The sequence below is a fragment of the Salmo salar genome, chromosome 19 (genome assembly GCF_965601325.2).
Source record: "Salmo salar chromosome 19, fSalSal1, whole genome shotgun sequence".
Classification (NCBI taxonomy): Eukaryota; Metazoa; Chordata; class Actinopteri; order Salmoniformes; family Salmonidae; genus Salmo; species Salmo salar.
The window spans coordinates 7,051,231-7,069,282 of NC_138309.1; the positions used below are offsets into that span (position 1 = coordinate 7,051,231).

At 40.4% G+C, this 18,052-nt stretch overlaps 1 protein-coding gene across 5 annotated transcripts in view; it reads left to right on the plus strand.

Moving 5' to 3' along the window:
• The window catches only part of ccdc186 (coiled-coil domain-containing protein 186), a 149,773-nt gene that overhangs the window by 125,593 nt on the left and 6,128 nt on the right, over positions 1 to 18,052 (plus strand). For all 5 annotated transcript variants that reach the window (XM_082965585.1, XM_014157070.3, XM_014157071.3 and 2 more), the window contains 2 exons: positions 11,284 to 11,503; positions 15,057 to 15,276. In XM_082965585.1, the coding sequence (XP_082821711.1) occupies positions 11,284 to 11,503; positions 15,057 to 15,276 (440 nt within the window). The remainder of the gene's footprint in view (positions 1 to 11,283; positions 11,504 to 15,056; positions 15,277 to 18,052) is intronic.

Here is an 18,052-nt window from a genome sequence, read left to right on the forward strand (position 1 = left end):
GCGGAACCCCGTTCCGCCTGTGGAACCCCTAGCCAACAGCCAATGGCATCGCACGGCACAAAATACAAACCCAACTAAAATACCACAATTACATTTTCTCAAACAATCAACTATTTTACACCATTTTAAAGATAAGGCTCTCGTTAATCTAACCACATTGTCCGATTTCAAAAAGCCTTTACAGCGAAAGCAAAACATTAGATTATGTTAGGAGAGTACATAGACAAATAATCACACAGCCATTTTCCAAGCAAACATATATGTCACATAAACCCAAACCACAGCTAAATGCAGCACTAACCTTTGATGATCTTCATCAGATGACACTCCTAGGACATTATGTTATACAATACATGCATGTTTTGTTCAATCAAGTTCATATTTATATCAAAAAACAGCTTTTTTTACATTAGCATATGATGTTCAGAACTAGCATACCCACTGAAAACTTCTGGTGAATTTACTAAATTACTCATGATAAACGTTCACAAAATACATAAATTATTTTAATAATTATAGATACATAACTCCTTTATGCAATCGCTATGTCCGATTTTAAAATAGCTTTTCGGCGAAAGCACATTTTGCAATATTCTGAGTACATAGCTCGGCCATCACAGGCTAGCTAATTTGACACCCACCAAGTTTGGGGCTCACTAAACTCAGAATTACTATTAGAAAAATTGGATTACCTTTGCTGTTCTTCGTCAGAATGCACTCCCAGGACTTCTACTTCAACAACAAATGTTGTTTTGGTTCCAAATAATCCATAGTTATATCCAAATACCGCCGTTTTGTTCGTGCGTTCAGGTCACTATCCGAAGGGTGACGCGCGAGCGCATTCCGTGACAAAAAACGTCCAAATATTCCATTACCGTACTTAGAAGCATGTCAAACGCTGTTTAAAATCAATTTTTATGCGATTTTTCTCATAAAATAGCGATAATATTCCAACTGGGCAACGTTGTATTCATTCAAAGGCTGAAAGAAAAAAATGGAATAGTCTCGTGACCGCGCATCTCCAGTGTCACTGTCCCCAGGCTGACCACTCACAAATTCTGCTGCTGTTCTTTGCCCAGAGACAGCAGACACCCCATTCCACTTTCTGGTGGCTTTAGAGAGCCAATGGAAGCCTTAGAAAGTGTCATGTTACAGCACAGTTGGCCTTCCCTGTAGCTCAGTTGGTAGAGCGTGGTGTTTGCAACGCCAGGGTTCGATTCCCACGGGCGGCCAGTACAATTTTTTTTTTTTAAATGCATGAAATGAAATGTATGCATTCACTACTGTAAGTCGCTCTGGATAAGAGCGTCTGCTAAATGACTAAAATGTAAATGTAATGTCGATAGAGATGCAACAGAAGGACAACAAATTGTCAGACAGGGCACTTCCTGTATGGAATCTTCTCAGGTTTTGGCCTGCCATATGAGTTCTGTTATACTCACAGACACCATTCAAACAGTTTTAAAAACTGTAGAGTGTGTTCTATCCAAATCTACTAATTATATGCATATTCTAGTTTCTGGGCAGGAGTAGTAACCAGATTAAATCTCGTACGTTTTTTTATCCGGCCGTGAAAATACTGCCCCCATCCCAAAGAAGTTAAGGAGCCTTTTGGTCCAAGACTTGGCACTCCGGTACCGCTTGCCGTACGGTAGCAGAGAAAACAGTCTATGCCTTGGGTGACTGGAGTGTCTGACAACTTTATGGGCTTTCCTCTGACACCGCCTATTATATACAGTTGAAGTCGGAAGTTTACATACACCTTAGCCAAATACATTTCAACTCAGTTTTTCACAATTCCTGACATTTAATCCTAGTAAAAATTCCCTGTCTTAGGTGAGTTAAGATCACCACTTTATTTTAAGAATGTGAAATGTCAGAATAATAGTAGAGAATTATTTATTTCATATTTTATTTCTTTCATCACATTCCCAGTGGGTCAGAAGTTTACATACACTCAATTAGTATTTGGTAGCATTGCCTTTAAATAGTTTTACTTGAGTCAAGCGTTTCAGGTAGCCTTCCACAAGCTTCCCACAATAAGTAGGGTGAATTTTTGCCCATTCCTCCTGACAGAGCTGGTGTAACTGAGTCAGGTTTGTAGGCCTCCTTGCTCGCACATGCTTTTTTCAGTTCTGTCCACAAATGTTTTATGGGATTGAGGTCAGGGCATTGTGATGGCCACTCCAATACCTTGACTTTGTCCTTAAGCCATTTTGCCACAACATTGGAAGTATGCTTGGGGTCATTGTCCATTTGGAAGACCCATTTGCGACCAAGCTTTAACTTCCTGTCTGATGTCTTGAGATGATGCTTCAATATATCCACATCATTTTCCTCCCTCACGATGCCATCTATTTTGTGAAGTGCACCAGTCTCTCCTGCAGCAAAGCACCCCACAACATGATGCTGCCATCAGACCAGAAGACATTTCTCCAAAAAGCACGATGTTGCAAACCGTAGTCTGGCTTTTTTATGGCGGTTTTGGAGCAGTTGCTTCTTTCTTGCTGAGCGGACTTTCAGGTTATCTCGATATAGGACTCGTTTTACTGTGGATACAGATACGTTTGTACCTGTTTCCTCCAGCATCTTCACAAGGTCCTTGCACCAGTCCCTCCTGCAGCAAAGCACCCCACAACATGATGCTGCCACCCCCGTGCTTCACGGTTGGGATGGTGTTCTTTGGCTTGCAAGCCTCCCCCTTTTCCGCCAAACATAACGATGGTCATTATGGCCAAACAGTTATATTCTTGTTTCATCAGACCAGAGGACATTTCTCCAAAAAGTACGATCTTTGTCCCCATGTGCAGTTGCAAACCGTAGTCTGGCTTTTTTATGGCGGTTTTGGAGCAGTGGCTTCTTCCTTGCTGAGTGGCTTTTCAGGTTATGTCGATATAGGACTCATTTTACTGAGGATATAGATACGTTTGTACCTGTTTCCTCCAGCATCTTCACAAGGTCCTTTGCTGTTGCTCTGGGATTGATTTTCACTTTTTGTACCAAAGTACGTTCATCTCTAGGAGATCGAACACGTCTCCTTCCTAAGCGGTATGACAGCTGCGTGGTCCCATAGTGTTGATACTTGCGTACTATTGTTTGTACAGAGGAACGTGGTAGTGGTACCTTCATGCGTTTGGAAATTGCTCCCAAGAATGAACCAGACTTGTGGAGGTCTACAATTCTTTTTCTGAGGTCTTGGCTGATTTCTTTTGATTTTCTCATGATGGCAAGCAAGGAGGCACTGAGGTTGATGGTAGGCCTTGAAATACATCCACAGGTACACCTCCAATTGACTCAAATTATGTCAATTAGCCTATCAGAAGCTTCTAAAGCCATGACATAATTTTCTGGAATTTCCAAGCTGTTTAAAGGCACAGTCAATTTAGTGTATGTTAACTTCTGACCCACTGGACTTGTGATACAGTGAATTATAAGTGAAATAATCTGTCTGTAAACAGTTGTTGGAAAAATTACTTGTGTCATGCACAAAGTAGATGTTCCAACCGACTTGCCAAAACTATAAATCGTTAACAAGAAATTTGTGGAGTTGAAAAATGAGTTTTAATGACTCCAACCTAAGTGTATGTGAACTTCCGACGTCAAATGTACAGTATATACTGCTAACATATGCACTATACACACATACACGTGGATTTTGTGTTGTAGAAATGTGTTGGTAGAGTAGTGGCTTGAGGACACACATTTAATGTGTGTTGAAATGTATTGTAACTTTTTTTTTTTTATTGTATATAACGGCCTTAATTTGTCTGGACCCCAGGAAGAGTAGCTAATGGGGATCCATAATAAATGCAAATTCAACACTATATACATTTGCTTTAATATTCATAAAATAACTCACCAACTTTAACTCTTCATCCCAAAAAAAGTTGACATTTTCTTTTTTTAATAACTATACCAATTCCAATTTGGGTTGTTTTATGGAGTTGTGAAATTACCTGGGTCCATGTCTTCTACAAAGGATAGGAAAGGTTGACAGATATTATAAAATGTAATTGCAGATCCCCTAACAGAGTTGTGCATTTTCTCTAGCTTGAGATGTTGCATAAATACCTTTTATCCAATGGTTAAAAGTAGGAGGAAACCAATCCTTCCACTTAAATAGTAGAAGACGTCTAGCTAGAAGAGTAGTAAATGCCAGCATGTTGCCCATAGAACTGTCATCCAATATAGAGTGATTCTTATATTAGCTGCCCAGTAATAATATTGGAAGTTTGGAAGTGCTAGACCACCCTGGGGACGAGATCTCTGTAATACGGTCTTACGTATCCAAGGGTTTTTCTTGTTCCAGATAAAAAGCAGATATCAGTTTATCTATGGAGATAGAAAAAAGATTTTGTCAGAGAGATAGGAATACATTGAAATAAGTATTACAACTTATGTAATATATTCATTTGAACCTTTCTGGGAAGGGGGTTCCCCTAGCGGAACACCTGGCCTACAGCCAGTGAAATTGCAGGGTGCCAAATTCGAACAACAGAAATCTCATAATTAAAATTCCTCAAACATACAAGTATTATACACCATTTTAAAGATAAACTTCTCGTTAATCCAACCACAGTGTCCGATTTCAAAAAGGCTTTACGGTGAAAGCACATCATGCCATTATGTTAGGTCAGCGCCTAGCCACAAAAAAACCATACAGCCATTTTCCAAAGAAGGAGAGGTGTCACAAAAGTCAGAAATAGCGTTAAAATGAATCACTAACCTTTGATGATCTTCATCTGGTGGCACTCCCAGGACTCCATGTTAGACAATAAATGTTTGTTTTGTTCGATAAAGTTAATCTTTATGTCCAAAAACCTAATTTGAAATTGGCGTGTTATGTTCAGAAATGCATTGTCTCAAACAAACATCCGGTGAAAATGCAGAGAGCCACATCAAATTACATAAATACTCATCATAAACATTGATATAAGATACAAGTGTTATACATACATTTCAAGATACACTTCTTGTTAATCCAGCCACTGTGTCCGATTTCAAAAAGGCATTACGGCTAAAGCACACCATGCGATTATGTTAGGTCAGCGCCTAGCCACAAAAACCACACAGCCATTTTCCAACCAAGGAAAGGTATCACAAAAGTCAGAAATAGCGTTAAAATGAATCACTAACCTTTGATGATCTTCATCTGGTGGCACTCCCAGGACTCCATGTTAGACAATAAATGTTTTTGTTCGATAAAGTTAATCTTTATGTCCAAATACCTCCTTTTTGTTCGCGCGTTCAGTTCACTATTCCAAATGCACAAGGTGCGGGTACTAAGTCCAGACAAAAAGTTTGTAGAAACATGTCAAACGATGTATAGAATCAATCTTTAGGATGTTTTTATCATAAATCTTCAATAATATTACAACCGGACAATTCCTTTGTCTTTAGAAATGAAAGGGAGCGGAGCGCGTGACTAAACTAAAGGCTTTCAGCCAGACCACTGGTTCAAACAGCTCTTATTCGCTCGCCTTTTACAATAGAAGCCTGAAACAACGTTCTAAAGACTGTTGACATCTAGTGGAAGCCTTAAGAAGTGCAATCTGACCCCACAGACACTGGATATTCGATAGGCATTCACTTGAAAACTACAAACCTCAGAATTCCCACTTCCTGGTTGGATTTTTCTCAGGTTTTCGCCTGCCATATGAGTTCGGTTATACTCAGACATTATTTTAACAGTTTTGGAAACTTTAGAGTGTTTTCTATCCAAATCTACTAATTATATGCATATTCTAGCTTCTGGGCCTGAGTAACAGGCAGTTTACTCTGGGCACGCTTTTCATCCAAACTTCCCAATGCTGCCCCCATCCCTAAAGAGTTTTAACAGTGCTAATTATTCCACCCAAAGAAAGTAAATCCCAGCATTCAAGATCCTGTTTCAGGCGGAGTATCAAGGGAGAGAAATTGGCTTTGTAGAGATCTTTTGAAATTGTGTGTGACCCAAATTCACAAATATAAAAATGTCTGTGTCGTCACATGACTAAAAAGTTTGCATGGCAGAAGGATTAATAGGCATCAATTCACTTTTTTGTAAATTAACCTTATACCCGGATATTTTACCAAATGTCTTTAGTAGAACCATCCTCATAGTGAAACTTTATGCTCTATGCCCCCTCTTTGAATACCTTTGATAGTGATGTTATTTCTATGGCTAAAGGCTCAATTGCGATTGCAAACAGCTGAGGGGATAGAAGACAACCCTGTCTTGGCCCACGTTAAAGTTGGAAAATAGGAAGGTCATTATTTGTGCACTGCAGCCATAGGGGAAGAGTAAAGACTTTGAACCAGGACATAAAATTGGGACCGAATCCAAATTGTTTGAGAGTATAAAATAGATAATCCCACTCCACCCGATCAAACGCCTTCTCTGCATCAAGTGATAACAATATCTCTGTCAGATGAAGAGGGATTATAATGTATATTGTAAAGACGTCTGATGTTGAAAAAAGAATGACGATTTTTAAGATAATGGAGGGAAGGACTGACTCAAAACAGCAGGCAATCATCTTAGAATGTATCCTTACATCGCAATTCAGTAAAGAAATTGGCCTATATGAACCGCATTCAAGTTTTCTTTTATTTTTCAGAATAATTGAAATACATGCTTGTCTCATTGTTGAGGGTAAAGAGTTTGAGGAGAATGATTCCTCAAATACGCAAAGCAAGAGAAGAGAGAGTTGATCGGATAATTAAAAAATATATATTTTTTCGGAAATCCATCGGGTCCAGGGGATTTACCACTGCATAGATTTAATTGCTAAAACAATCTCTTCTACAGAGAACTGTTTTTCTAATTCAGGAGCTATCTCAGGTTCAACTGTAGGAATATCTAAGTTCTCAAAGAAGGTGTCGAGTAAGGTAGGATTACCAGCGGATTCTGAAGTGTATAATTGTGAGTAAAAGTTAGGAAAGCATGAATTTACCTCTAAATCATCAATACATTTGTTACCCAGCTTGTCAGTTATCTCAGGTATGGTTTGATTTGCGGTTCTCTGACGCAGCTACTGTACAAAGTTTTTTTTGCTCTGCAAGTGTGTGACTAAAAGCATTTTCATGCATAAACATTTTCATTCATCAGCACATGCCATTTACAGTTGTTAATACAGTGAGGTCCAAAAGTATTTAGACAGTGACACATTTGTTTGTATCTTGGTTCTGTACTCCAGCAGATTTTTAATGATACAATGACTATGAAGTTAAACTGCAGATAGGGCTGTGGCGGTCACTAAATGTTGTCAGCCGGTGATTGTCAAGCTCTCGGTAATTGACCATTAATGAACATAAACACATTTATCATCTCCTGGCTTCCACACACAGCCTACACGCCACTGATGCAGACCTTTGGAACATCTACATTTTAAAAACGCTAATAAATACATGTAGTATAGTTATCTACACCTTCACAATAAATACATTATTTATTTTAGACAGGTCTAAAGAAACATGATATAAGAAAATATAGTCTATTTCAGAAGAACAGAATAGCATACTCTTGAGTTGTCCTTATGTTAGGTCCTAATCTGGCTATGCCATATGGCTGTGAGCTACACTAGTTCATTTAGCTGAAAACATTTGCTTATAATTACGTGGCATTATTTTATAGTGTGAAGAATACAATTGAAGAAAGCTGAATCAAATATAAAGGATATTTTCTCCAAAGGATTTGAGGAATAGCGCACATGCGGCTATTCTGTGTTGAACGGTTAACAAAGAAATAGGTACTCTTATATGCTTAGAATTATTAATGTAACTAGTTGTTCTACAAACGTTGGGCTATATGTTCAGATTTTTAATACATTTTAAGGCTGCATCAAGTGACTAATGATTTTTTGCGCAGGCTGCACACACTTCATCAGTCTCTCATTCACAGTTTGATAATGCCTCAAATTTCCCGTTGGCATCCCCTTTGTGTGGCCGTAATGCCCCTTAAAAAAAATCCATGCCTTTTGGGGCCAGTGGTCTTTGTGCACTTGGGCTAAATATAATAATTATAATTCCCTTCTTCCTTAGTGCTGCATGCTCCGAAGCACCTCTCACTCACAAGACAGACACATCAGGGACGCAACTGCGCACGTCCTTATCTAATTCCGAGGTGCATATTGAAGATATTGGGAGAAGTCCACATTTACTTTTCGTCAGCCAACAAGATGACTAAGCCTAACGAACAGCAAAAGCACTACTTTTGTACTATCCCCTATAGTACAAAAGTTTACCTATTCTGTGCGAATAAATAAAATTAAAATAAATATTCCAAATATAGTTTGGGACAGTTGTGGGATGTGGTAGATCCCAAATTAATTCAACCACTAGCATCAGTACATATTTTTTACGCAATGATGCTGACGCAACAGATCAGAATGTTTAGCTTAAAATGTTGGTAAACTATTAGGCTATTTCTTCACATTATAAGTGCCGCAATGCAGTAGGCTATAAGCACGAATGTTCCATTAGCGGGAAAACACCATTCTCAAAAGTGACCGCAAATGTGATTATGCAGGTAATGCTTTTATTATAAAGGTGCATTTTTATGGTGAAAATGATCTTCCCCAAACTTGAAAGTCACACGCTGTGTATGTATGCCAGTTAGGCTCTACACCCTTTGTAAAGCGGATTAATGTGCTTCATTTTAAGAAGTTATTTGGCCACTTTAGTTGTGATACTAACCCTCAAAACATGTAGGCCTATGGGCTAGGCTACATGAGGTGTGCAACTATGATTCGAAAAAGTGCTAGGCATCATTCACAAGTGATAATATATAATTAATCAGTGATAGACTAATATTGTCACTGATCAAACTATTCTTGATTTAATCTTGTCTTTACATATACTAAATAATATATGTGTGAAATTTGTTTTGATTTCGAATGGACCATTATCATGCACCTGTATCTAAACGGGCAGGGGGAAAAAATACATTTCATCTATACACTTTTCCCGTGGTTCGTTGTCATGCCAGCCTGGTAGGCTATATACTCCTGTTGTAAATATAAGCAATGTGCTTAATATTAGGAAAGTTGAGAAAAAAATATAGTAGACCTAGCCTATAGAAAGCTGATGGGATCCTCTATTTACTGTAGTAGAGGCCATCACTGTTTTCTCACACAATTCCATAGCCTATAGAAGTGTTAGATTAGATTTTAGATGACATTTTTATTGATGTCAGAGTGATTAGAGGGACAATAGAGTGCTGAGTACCAGGCAGTTAGCAAGTTTGGTAGGCTATCAGCCGCATCAGAGCTTGAAGAAACCTAATTACCGTGACTAAACGGTCACGTGGAATTTTTACGGCCTTCGTGACTCGTGACCGCCGGTGTGGCGTTAATACGGTCACCATAACAGATCTAACTGCAGACTGTCAGTTTTAATTATTGTGTATTTTCATGCATATCGGGCGAACCGTTTAGAAATCAGAGCAATTTTTGTACATATTTATGGCACCAAAAGTATTTGGAAAAATTCACTTATGTGTATTAAAGTAGGATAAAGTGTTCTATTTGGTCCCATATTCCTTGCATTTGCAACAAACTTGTTGGATGCATTTGCAGTTTGTTTTGGTTGTGTTTAAGATTATTTTGTACCCAATAGAAATGAATAGTAAATAATGTGTCCCTGTCCCTGTGGCTCAGTTGGTAGAGCATGGTGTTTGCAACGCCAGCATGGTGTTTGCAACGCCAGCATGGTGTTTGCAACGCCAGCATGGTGTGTGCAACGCCAGCATGGTGTGTGCAACGCCAGGGTTGTGGGTTCGATTCCCACGGGGGGCCAGTAGAAAAAAAAAAAGAAAAAGTAAAAAAGAAATGTATGCATTCACTAGTGTAAGTCGCTCTGAATAAGAGCATCTGCTAAATGACTAAAATGTATATGTGTGTATTATAAACTGGGTGGTTTGAGGCCTGAATTGTGACTGGCTGACATCCGTGGTATATCAGACTGTATACCACGGGTATGACAAAACATGCATTTTTACTACTCTAATTACGTTGGTAACCAGTTAATAAGGCACCTCGGGGGTTTGTGGTATATTTATTTTATTTAACCTTTATTTAACTAGGCAAGTCAGTTAAGAACAAATTCTTATTTACAATGACGGCCTACCGGGGAACAGTGGGTTAACTGCCTTGTTCAGAGGCAGAACGACAGATTTTTACTTTCAGCTCAGGGATTTGATCCAGCCATCTTTCGGTTACTGGCCCAACGCTCTAACCACTAGGCTACCTGCCACCCCTATATGGCCAATATACCACAGCTAGGGGCTGTATCCAGGCACTCCACCTTATAGACGTTGTATCATTTTATATTCCTCATTGTATATAGCCAATACATTTTGTATTGAATATCATAGTGTAATGCACATAAGGTTTAAATAAGAAAACATTGTCATAATGAACAGCTAGCTAGCGTGTGCTAGGGAAGATCTCAATTGCATACTCCTCACGTCCTCTTTCCTCATTGCTTTCTCACAGCCCATTGGAGGGAAAGGTCAGAGGGGAGGGACCTCTGGCTTTCTCATTCAATGGGTTTTAAGAAGGAGATGAGGAGAGAGGAGTAGGGCTAATACTAATAACTCCAGACCTGAAGAACTGCAGTATGTGCTTTTGTTCCAGCCCTTCGCTAACACACTTGATTCAAACAATCCTCAATGCAGACCAGGATGAGTTGAATCAGGTGTGTTAGTGCTAGGCTGGAAAAAAGCCTGCTCTTCAGAACCAGGGTTGGTGCACTGTTGCAGACAGAAGAATCTACAGAAGTTTTCTCACGCAATTACTATTACTAGCCCCACATTGCCTAAATCCTATGCTCTCCCACATCCCTCTTGTTCAAATCCCAGGGCTGATGGGGTAAATCTGGGGGAATGAGCCAGGAACCAGAGTGTTGCTGGCATCAGAATCTCTGGTGCCACGTACTGAAAAATAATTATATTTCTATGGTTGTGCCCTTGAGGCACTTAACACCTAACCTGGTGCACAGACGCTCCTCTGTGGCTGAGCCTGTGCCGCTGCCACCTCTCGTGTGTGTGTGTGTGTGTGTGTGTGTGTGTGTGTGTGTGTGTGTGTGTGTGTGTGTGTGTGTGTGTGTGTGTGTGTGTGTGTGTGTGTGTGTGTGTGTGTGTGTGTGTGTGTGTGTGTGTGTGTGTGTGTGTGTGTGTGTGTGTGTGTGTGTGTGTGTGTGTGTGTGTGTGGGGCGGGCGGGCGGGCGGGCGGGCGGGCGGTTGGGAATTTAAGATAGGAAAACGTTTCGATAGACAATGAAGTTGTATGTTATGTTCTCCAGGCTCCCTGAATGCGCGGCACGGCGGCAGCAGCATGGAGGAGCGCTCACTGGAGAGCCAGTCGGGCCCAACGGTGGTGGACAGCTACCCCGAGGTGGACAAGGCCGTGCTTGTGGAGCGTATTGTGCGTCTACAGAAGTCCCACGCCCGCAAGCAGGAGAAGATAGAGTTCATGGAGGACCACATCAAGCAGCTGGTGGAGGAGATCCGCAAGAAGACAAAGTGAGTGAGAGAAGTGGTAACACTCCCAGCAGAAAGCACACATGTACAACTCCGATGGTTGTGGGTTCAATCCCCTATTTTGACTTTTTCTCCTTGCCGCAAAAGAAAAATGATGGAGACGGATAAGGATTTGTTTTACTGGCAGGAGTTGGCTTGCCATTGGATTTTTGTTTTTTTTGTTCTACAAAACTGTTTGGTCTACTTGCGCTGTTGGCATGGTTTGTGTTTTGCCACACTGGATGCTTGGGAAAGTATGGCTATAACAGCTAATACAAGCAGCCTATAAAAACATGAGGACTTAGTCAAATAGGAAGCTAATGGCAAGCAGAAGCATAGCAAAACATGATGCTAATGGTAAGAATATTCAGCAAACTAATGCTAATGTAAGGCTTAGCAGAGGTCTAACCAAAGTGAATGCTAATGACGAGCAGAGAGTCTCTACCATGGGAGGTAATAACTTTAATTTAGCCTTAACCTGGCTTTAGCCTCCGCTAACTCACTCTGCTATTACAAACTCTGCTTTGATTTGCTGACACCGTCACAGAGTCAGGTGGTGTCACGTGACGTCATTCCTTTTAGAGTTCTTGGTGGATTCTTGAAGGCTGTGTTTGAGTGATTTTTGGCAGGTGTTTGGCACGTCATCTGTTTATCAGTGTCTTGTCAGCCAGTAAGAATTTCGCTCGCTCGCTCTCTCTCTCACAAACACACATACACTTGTCCATCCCCTCTTCTGACAGACAAGATTATCGGATATTTATAGCTGCTTGGTCCATGATGCGTCAGTGTCGATCACTAACGATGGCATATCCATATTCATGCCCACCTCCAAAGCCAAACAGACAGTATGGAACACATCACAAGCTCGGGGGACACGCCACTCCTTACCATGTTTAATCACATTAAACACTTTATCAGCAGCCAGACTATTGAGTGATAGCTGGAGAGAAGAGTTAGGGTTATGCAATCGTTTTTTTAGGGACACAATTTTCTTCAATCTTGCTGTCGACCAACTGACCCCGTTAACCAGTAAACAACCGTTTAAATGAATTCTAAATAGTAAAATGACGTAACCAACAGAAAATACTTGGAACAGACTTTTTCATCAAAAGCTTAATTGAAACTTGTGACAATAGCAAGTAGGGATTTTAATGGTTAACTGTTAATCGGTTAGCCAGTGAAAATACATTTGACCAGTCATGCTTATCGGTCTATAGGTTAATTTGCATACTTTAGTGGAATTAAATTGGTGCGTGTGTGTTTTCGTTAGTCGTCATGTATCTAAGATTCACACTCACAGCATACAGAGCCTAGTTTTAGGAGCATAATGGCCAATAACCCGTCAGCTCCTCAAAAAGCTGGTATTGGAGTGAAACGTGCTTTCATAATCCCAGTCATTGTGCAACAAATAACAATTCTAAATCTAATCTTCTATAAAAAAAACTATCTAATTATCAACTCGTAATTAAAGCTTGCCTCCCATTTGCCATTTGAGGGCATAGGCTCTAGTCAACTGTAGGCAGGATATCTGTGCATCACCCACTTTATTTGTATTGTATATTATTATTATATTTTTTGGTACTTTTCACCCTTTTTCGCCCTTATTTTGTGGTATCCAATTGGAAGTTAAAGTCTTGTCCCATAGCTCCTTCTTGACACACTGCTCGCTTAACCCGGAAGCCAGCCACACCAATGTGTCTGTCGGAGGAAACACCGTCCAGCTGGTGACCGGAGTCAGCTTGTAGGTGCCCAGCCCGCCACAAGGAGTCGCTAGGGCGTGATGAGTCAAGGAAATCTCGGCCGACCAATCCCTCCCCTGACTCGGGACGACGCTGGGCCAATTGTGCACCGCCTCATGGGTCTCCCGGTCACGGCCGGCTGTTACACAGCCTGGGATCAAACCCGGGTCTGTATTGACGCCTCAAGCACCGCGATGCAGTGCCTTAGACCGCTGCGCCACTTGGGAGGCCCATCACCCACCACTTCTTAATGTGAGCTTGAGGCAGTATAATTGTTTGAAACCTGCACGTTTTACTTTACTTCAAATAATGAGGCATGTCTTACCTTGCTTCAAATAAGTGACTCACCACCTGGATTCGGTCTTATGTAGCAACATTTTAAATGGTGTTTTTTACATTGGATAAAATACATTGGATAAGAGTTATAAATTGGTATATCATACACTGCATTTTTGAGGAACAATGGGAAAGTAATTCTGCTTTGAAAGTTGATAAACTTGTAAACTCACTTTTGAGAAAATGGTCTTTGAATGTTTTAGTATCTAGTGAAGAGCTCTAATTTGTCTACACCCATTCAGCATCGTTTACACCTTAAGCTTTAGACCCTTGTTTCGCTCTCGGAGCGTTCAGAGCGCACACCCTCTGGCCAATGATTTGTTTACCTCTGAATAACATGAAAACATCCTAACCAGCTCTGCTGGTAACAATTTCATTACGCTTTTTTGCCAACGTTTACTGACACTTACCATATTCACCGGGTGTTGTAACACTTGTAGCTAGCTAGATAGACATGTAGCTAGCTAGCTAGGGAAACAATGAACCTAGCTAGGTAAACAACTTGTAAGATCACACACGTCACGTAACGTTAGCTAACGAGCAGGCCAGCTAACGTTAGGTAGTTAAACAACAATGAACATAGTGCCAAATCATGTCATTGCTACCCTGCATGAATCTGCTGGGAGCTAACCAACCAGGTTCAATGTTAGCTAGCTGACATTAGGCTCTAACTAGCAAAGCAAACAGCTCTGGGATACAAATAATAACGTCAGCTAGGGAGCCAGCCAGCTAACATTAGCTAGCTAGCTAACAGTACACTTTAGCTTGAAATGAAACCACTTTCTGTCAAAATTAGAAACGTGTAATATCTGAAAATGTAGCTCGCTAATGCTACCTGCATACATCATCATGCATGATGGACGCGTCTCCCTGTCACGGATGCCATGCCAAGGTTGCCCTTAGTTTGAAGATGTAATCCGGAGACAGGTGTTTTCACCATCTCTTTAGCTATAATTCTTACTTTAGCTATCATAGACTGCTGTGCCACTCACTCGAGAGGCCCCCCTACTTTTTTTAAAGGTATCTGTGACCAACCGATGCATATCTGTATTCCCAATCATGTGAAATCCATAGATTAGGACCTAATGAATTTATGTCAATTGACTGATTTCTGAAATATTTGAAGTTGTTGCATTTATTTTTCTTCATTGTAGCTTGTTTGTAGACTATGATTTGGAGCTGATGCTAAGAAAATGAACAAGTGAAACATTGAAGCGTTATAGCCTACATACACATGCATGCACACACACATACTGATTATATGCGTGATTTTGATTAATAGGGTCTTGGCAACCCTCTCTCCTGTGGTGACCTGCTTAATTAACTCTTATGGGCACAACTACTGCCATTAGGGCTCTGATTGAATGTGCCCAACAGTTAAAAATGGCAGCGCCGTGGGTATTGAGTGTGGATGGCAGTCACCTGGAATGGTAGTCTAATGTGCGCAACTGACTGGACTATTGTTTCTCTGCCCCCGACAGGATCATCCAGAGCTATGTGCTGAGAGAGGAGTCGGGCGCCCTCTCTTCAGAGGCCTCAGACTTTAACAAAGCCCAATTTGGCAGGCGGGGGGGCATCATGGCCTCCCTATACACCTCCCACCCGGCTGACAGTGGCCTGACCCTTGACCTCTCGCTGGAGATCAACAGGAAGCTGCAGGCCGTGCTGGAGGACACGCTGCTCAAGAATATCACACTCAAGGTGGGTCCCCCGAACACACTGTCTCACCTTGTGTTGCGGGGAATAAAAGCCCCAGAGTTTAGTTTATTAAGCTATACAATTAACTTCTGCTCACACTACATACCCCTGTACTGTTTTTACGGTTGACATATCAGTCAGTAACCATGTTTCCATCCAACCATTTTATGCAGATGAATTACCTGACACATAAAAGAACAGGCATGATGCAAACTAGAAAAATTTACAGTAATTTTTTTTTGTCTGGAATAAAGATTAAGCAACAAATTGCAGTGGAAACGCTTTTATGCACACACAGGGACGGCCCGCTCATTAAGCAGGATTAGGTGGCCACCAATGGTGGCAGATTGACAATGGTGGCATTTTCTGAGCTAAACTGACCAAGACACAACTCCATCAACACATAAAACCTCACATAATTCTGCCTAAAAACAATGACAATTTCTCTCAACCAGGTAGAGAAATTGGCTTTTTAGCTGAGCGCTGATGTCGCCTTGTGATAACCAGTGCCCACCTTGTAAAAGGCAGTGAGGCAAAATATTTATTTTGTACAGTCCCAGTGCGCCTCTCCAGGGTGCTGTTGGAGAGACGCATCGCTCCAACATTTCGTCCCAAAAAATTATTTAGCAGATATAGCATATGGTAGAAAGAGTATGTGGCCTTTTCTGTATCCTACAGGCTGGAGATAAAATGTATGACAATGTAATGAGACGGAAACTTTATAGATCATGCAGGTTTCTCCGATCAAATAGCCTTCAACGTAATTTTGCTTACTGGGACTATTCTAGTTAGTTGGCATGACCAATGGTGCAGTTTTTAGCAAATTTCCTGCAATAGTACACATTTTGTCATGGCTGTCATAAACATTATAACAAAATCAATGACGTTTGGAATTTTTATTTTGGTGATAGTTCTCAAAGATAACTTATTAAAAAATATATTGCTCCTTTGTCTTTTCTACATACTTTGTCTGGTTTTAGATGTTTTAAGTTTACACTGAAAACATTTTTTATCATGGCTGTAATGCAACAATGGGGAATTCAAGTGGAAACACTGGCTGTAATGCAGCAATGGTTTTTAGGAGACTGCTCTGATCCGTTGAATCTAGCAATATGATCTTGACATTTCCAAGGATCTGGCAAATAAGGCCAAGATAGTCATTAGACAGTTTTCAATGATTTACTTTTTCCTCTGAAATCTTTTTTTATTATATGGTTTTCAATGATGGACTGGATTGTTTAGTATGGCATTTGCCAAGGTAGAGTGTGAGGACAATGACATTCTTGTGAGCAAAATTACGTTGAAAATACATATTTTATGGACATTGAAGTCACATTCATTTTTGGTTCTAAGTGAAAGATTAAAATAAGTGTTTTACAGATATTGAAAATACGTATTTTACGGATGTGGAAAATACTTATTTTACGGACGTTGAAAATACGTCTTTCACGGATGTTGAGAATATTTTTTGGGCGGGGTCATCGTATTCTATTGATAAATATCAACCATACATAATTTCACTTATCTATCTATATGTCAACTAACATTGTCACGTTTAAAAGTTGTTACATTTAATAATGGATGAAGATTGGAGTAATACCACGTATTCCATACTGTAATCTGGCACTTGTGTTAACCAAGAGCTTCGGAACTGGCAGTGACCATATTCAAAGTTTCCTGACACAACCAACAGAACCTTTCAACTACAATGACATTCTCAGTAAAGGTTACAGAAACTTTTTTACAGTGGTTGCTCAACTAAGAGTTTTGAGATTATGCTGCGGGATTTATGGATAATTTGTGGTTTAGTACGGTACCCTGCGTCACTGCTTCATTGCTCCAGACCAGCGCAAGGGAAGTTAGAGCACTGATTTATGCTTTTGGGTCCCAAGGCGCTAATGTGTCTCTAACTGACAGTGGATGGGCAACATAAACCAAATAGAAACTGCTAATTGTGCACGACTTCAACATTTTATTTCAATTAATTGAATGATGAGGACGAAGAAGGTGATTGAATTTAAAACAATTGTGTAAGAATTGCTATTCCTCTGTCCTGCACGCACACACCCAGAAAAAGACACCTATTTTTATGTTACTACTCATCAGTATTACTTACTAAAACTGTTGTTACACTAAGGTTTTTATTCTAAGAGAAATGGCAATATTCAATTATATTGAACTACCGACATTGTACAGCGCCATTATGGGCTATTAGCAGGACAATAGCCTCTTACCAACACCTCTCTGTATTTTGATACTTTGTGCAAGGCAATTGATTAGCATAAAAAACTTTGTGGATGGGGCCTCCCGAGAGGCGCAGCGGTCTAAGACACTGCATCGCAGTGCAAATGGCGTTGCTACAGATGCTGGTTCGATACCGTGCCAGCCGCGACCGGGAGACCAAAGAGGCGACGTACAATTGGCCCAGTGTCGTCCGGTTTGGGGGAGGGTTTGGCCGGCCAGGACGTCTTTGAAAACGAAATCATCTCTAAAATATCGTTATTTTTTAAACAAAGAATTTAGAATCCTCCAATCCTCTAAATGTAATTATTGGCGGAGAGCCATATAGATTGTAAACTAGTTGGGAAGAGATTTACGATGTTCGATGGCACATGGTTTATGAATTGACATGCAATTTTCCGTTCTTCCTGAACAATAGTGTAAGAATTGCTATTCCTCTGTCCTGCACGCACACCTGGAAAAATACACTTATTCTTTTGTTACTACATGTCAGTATTACTTACTAAAAGGGTTGTTAAGGTTTTATTCTAAGAGAATA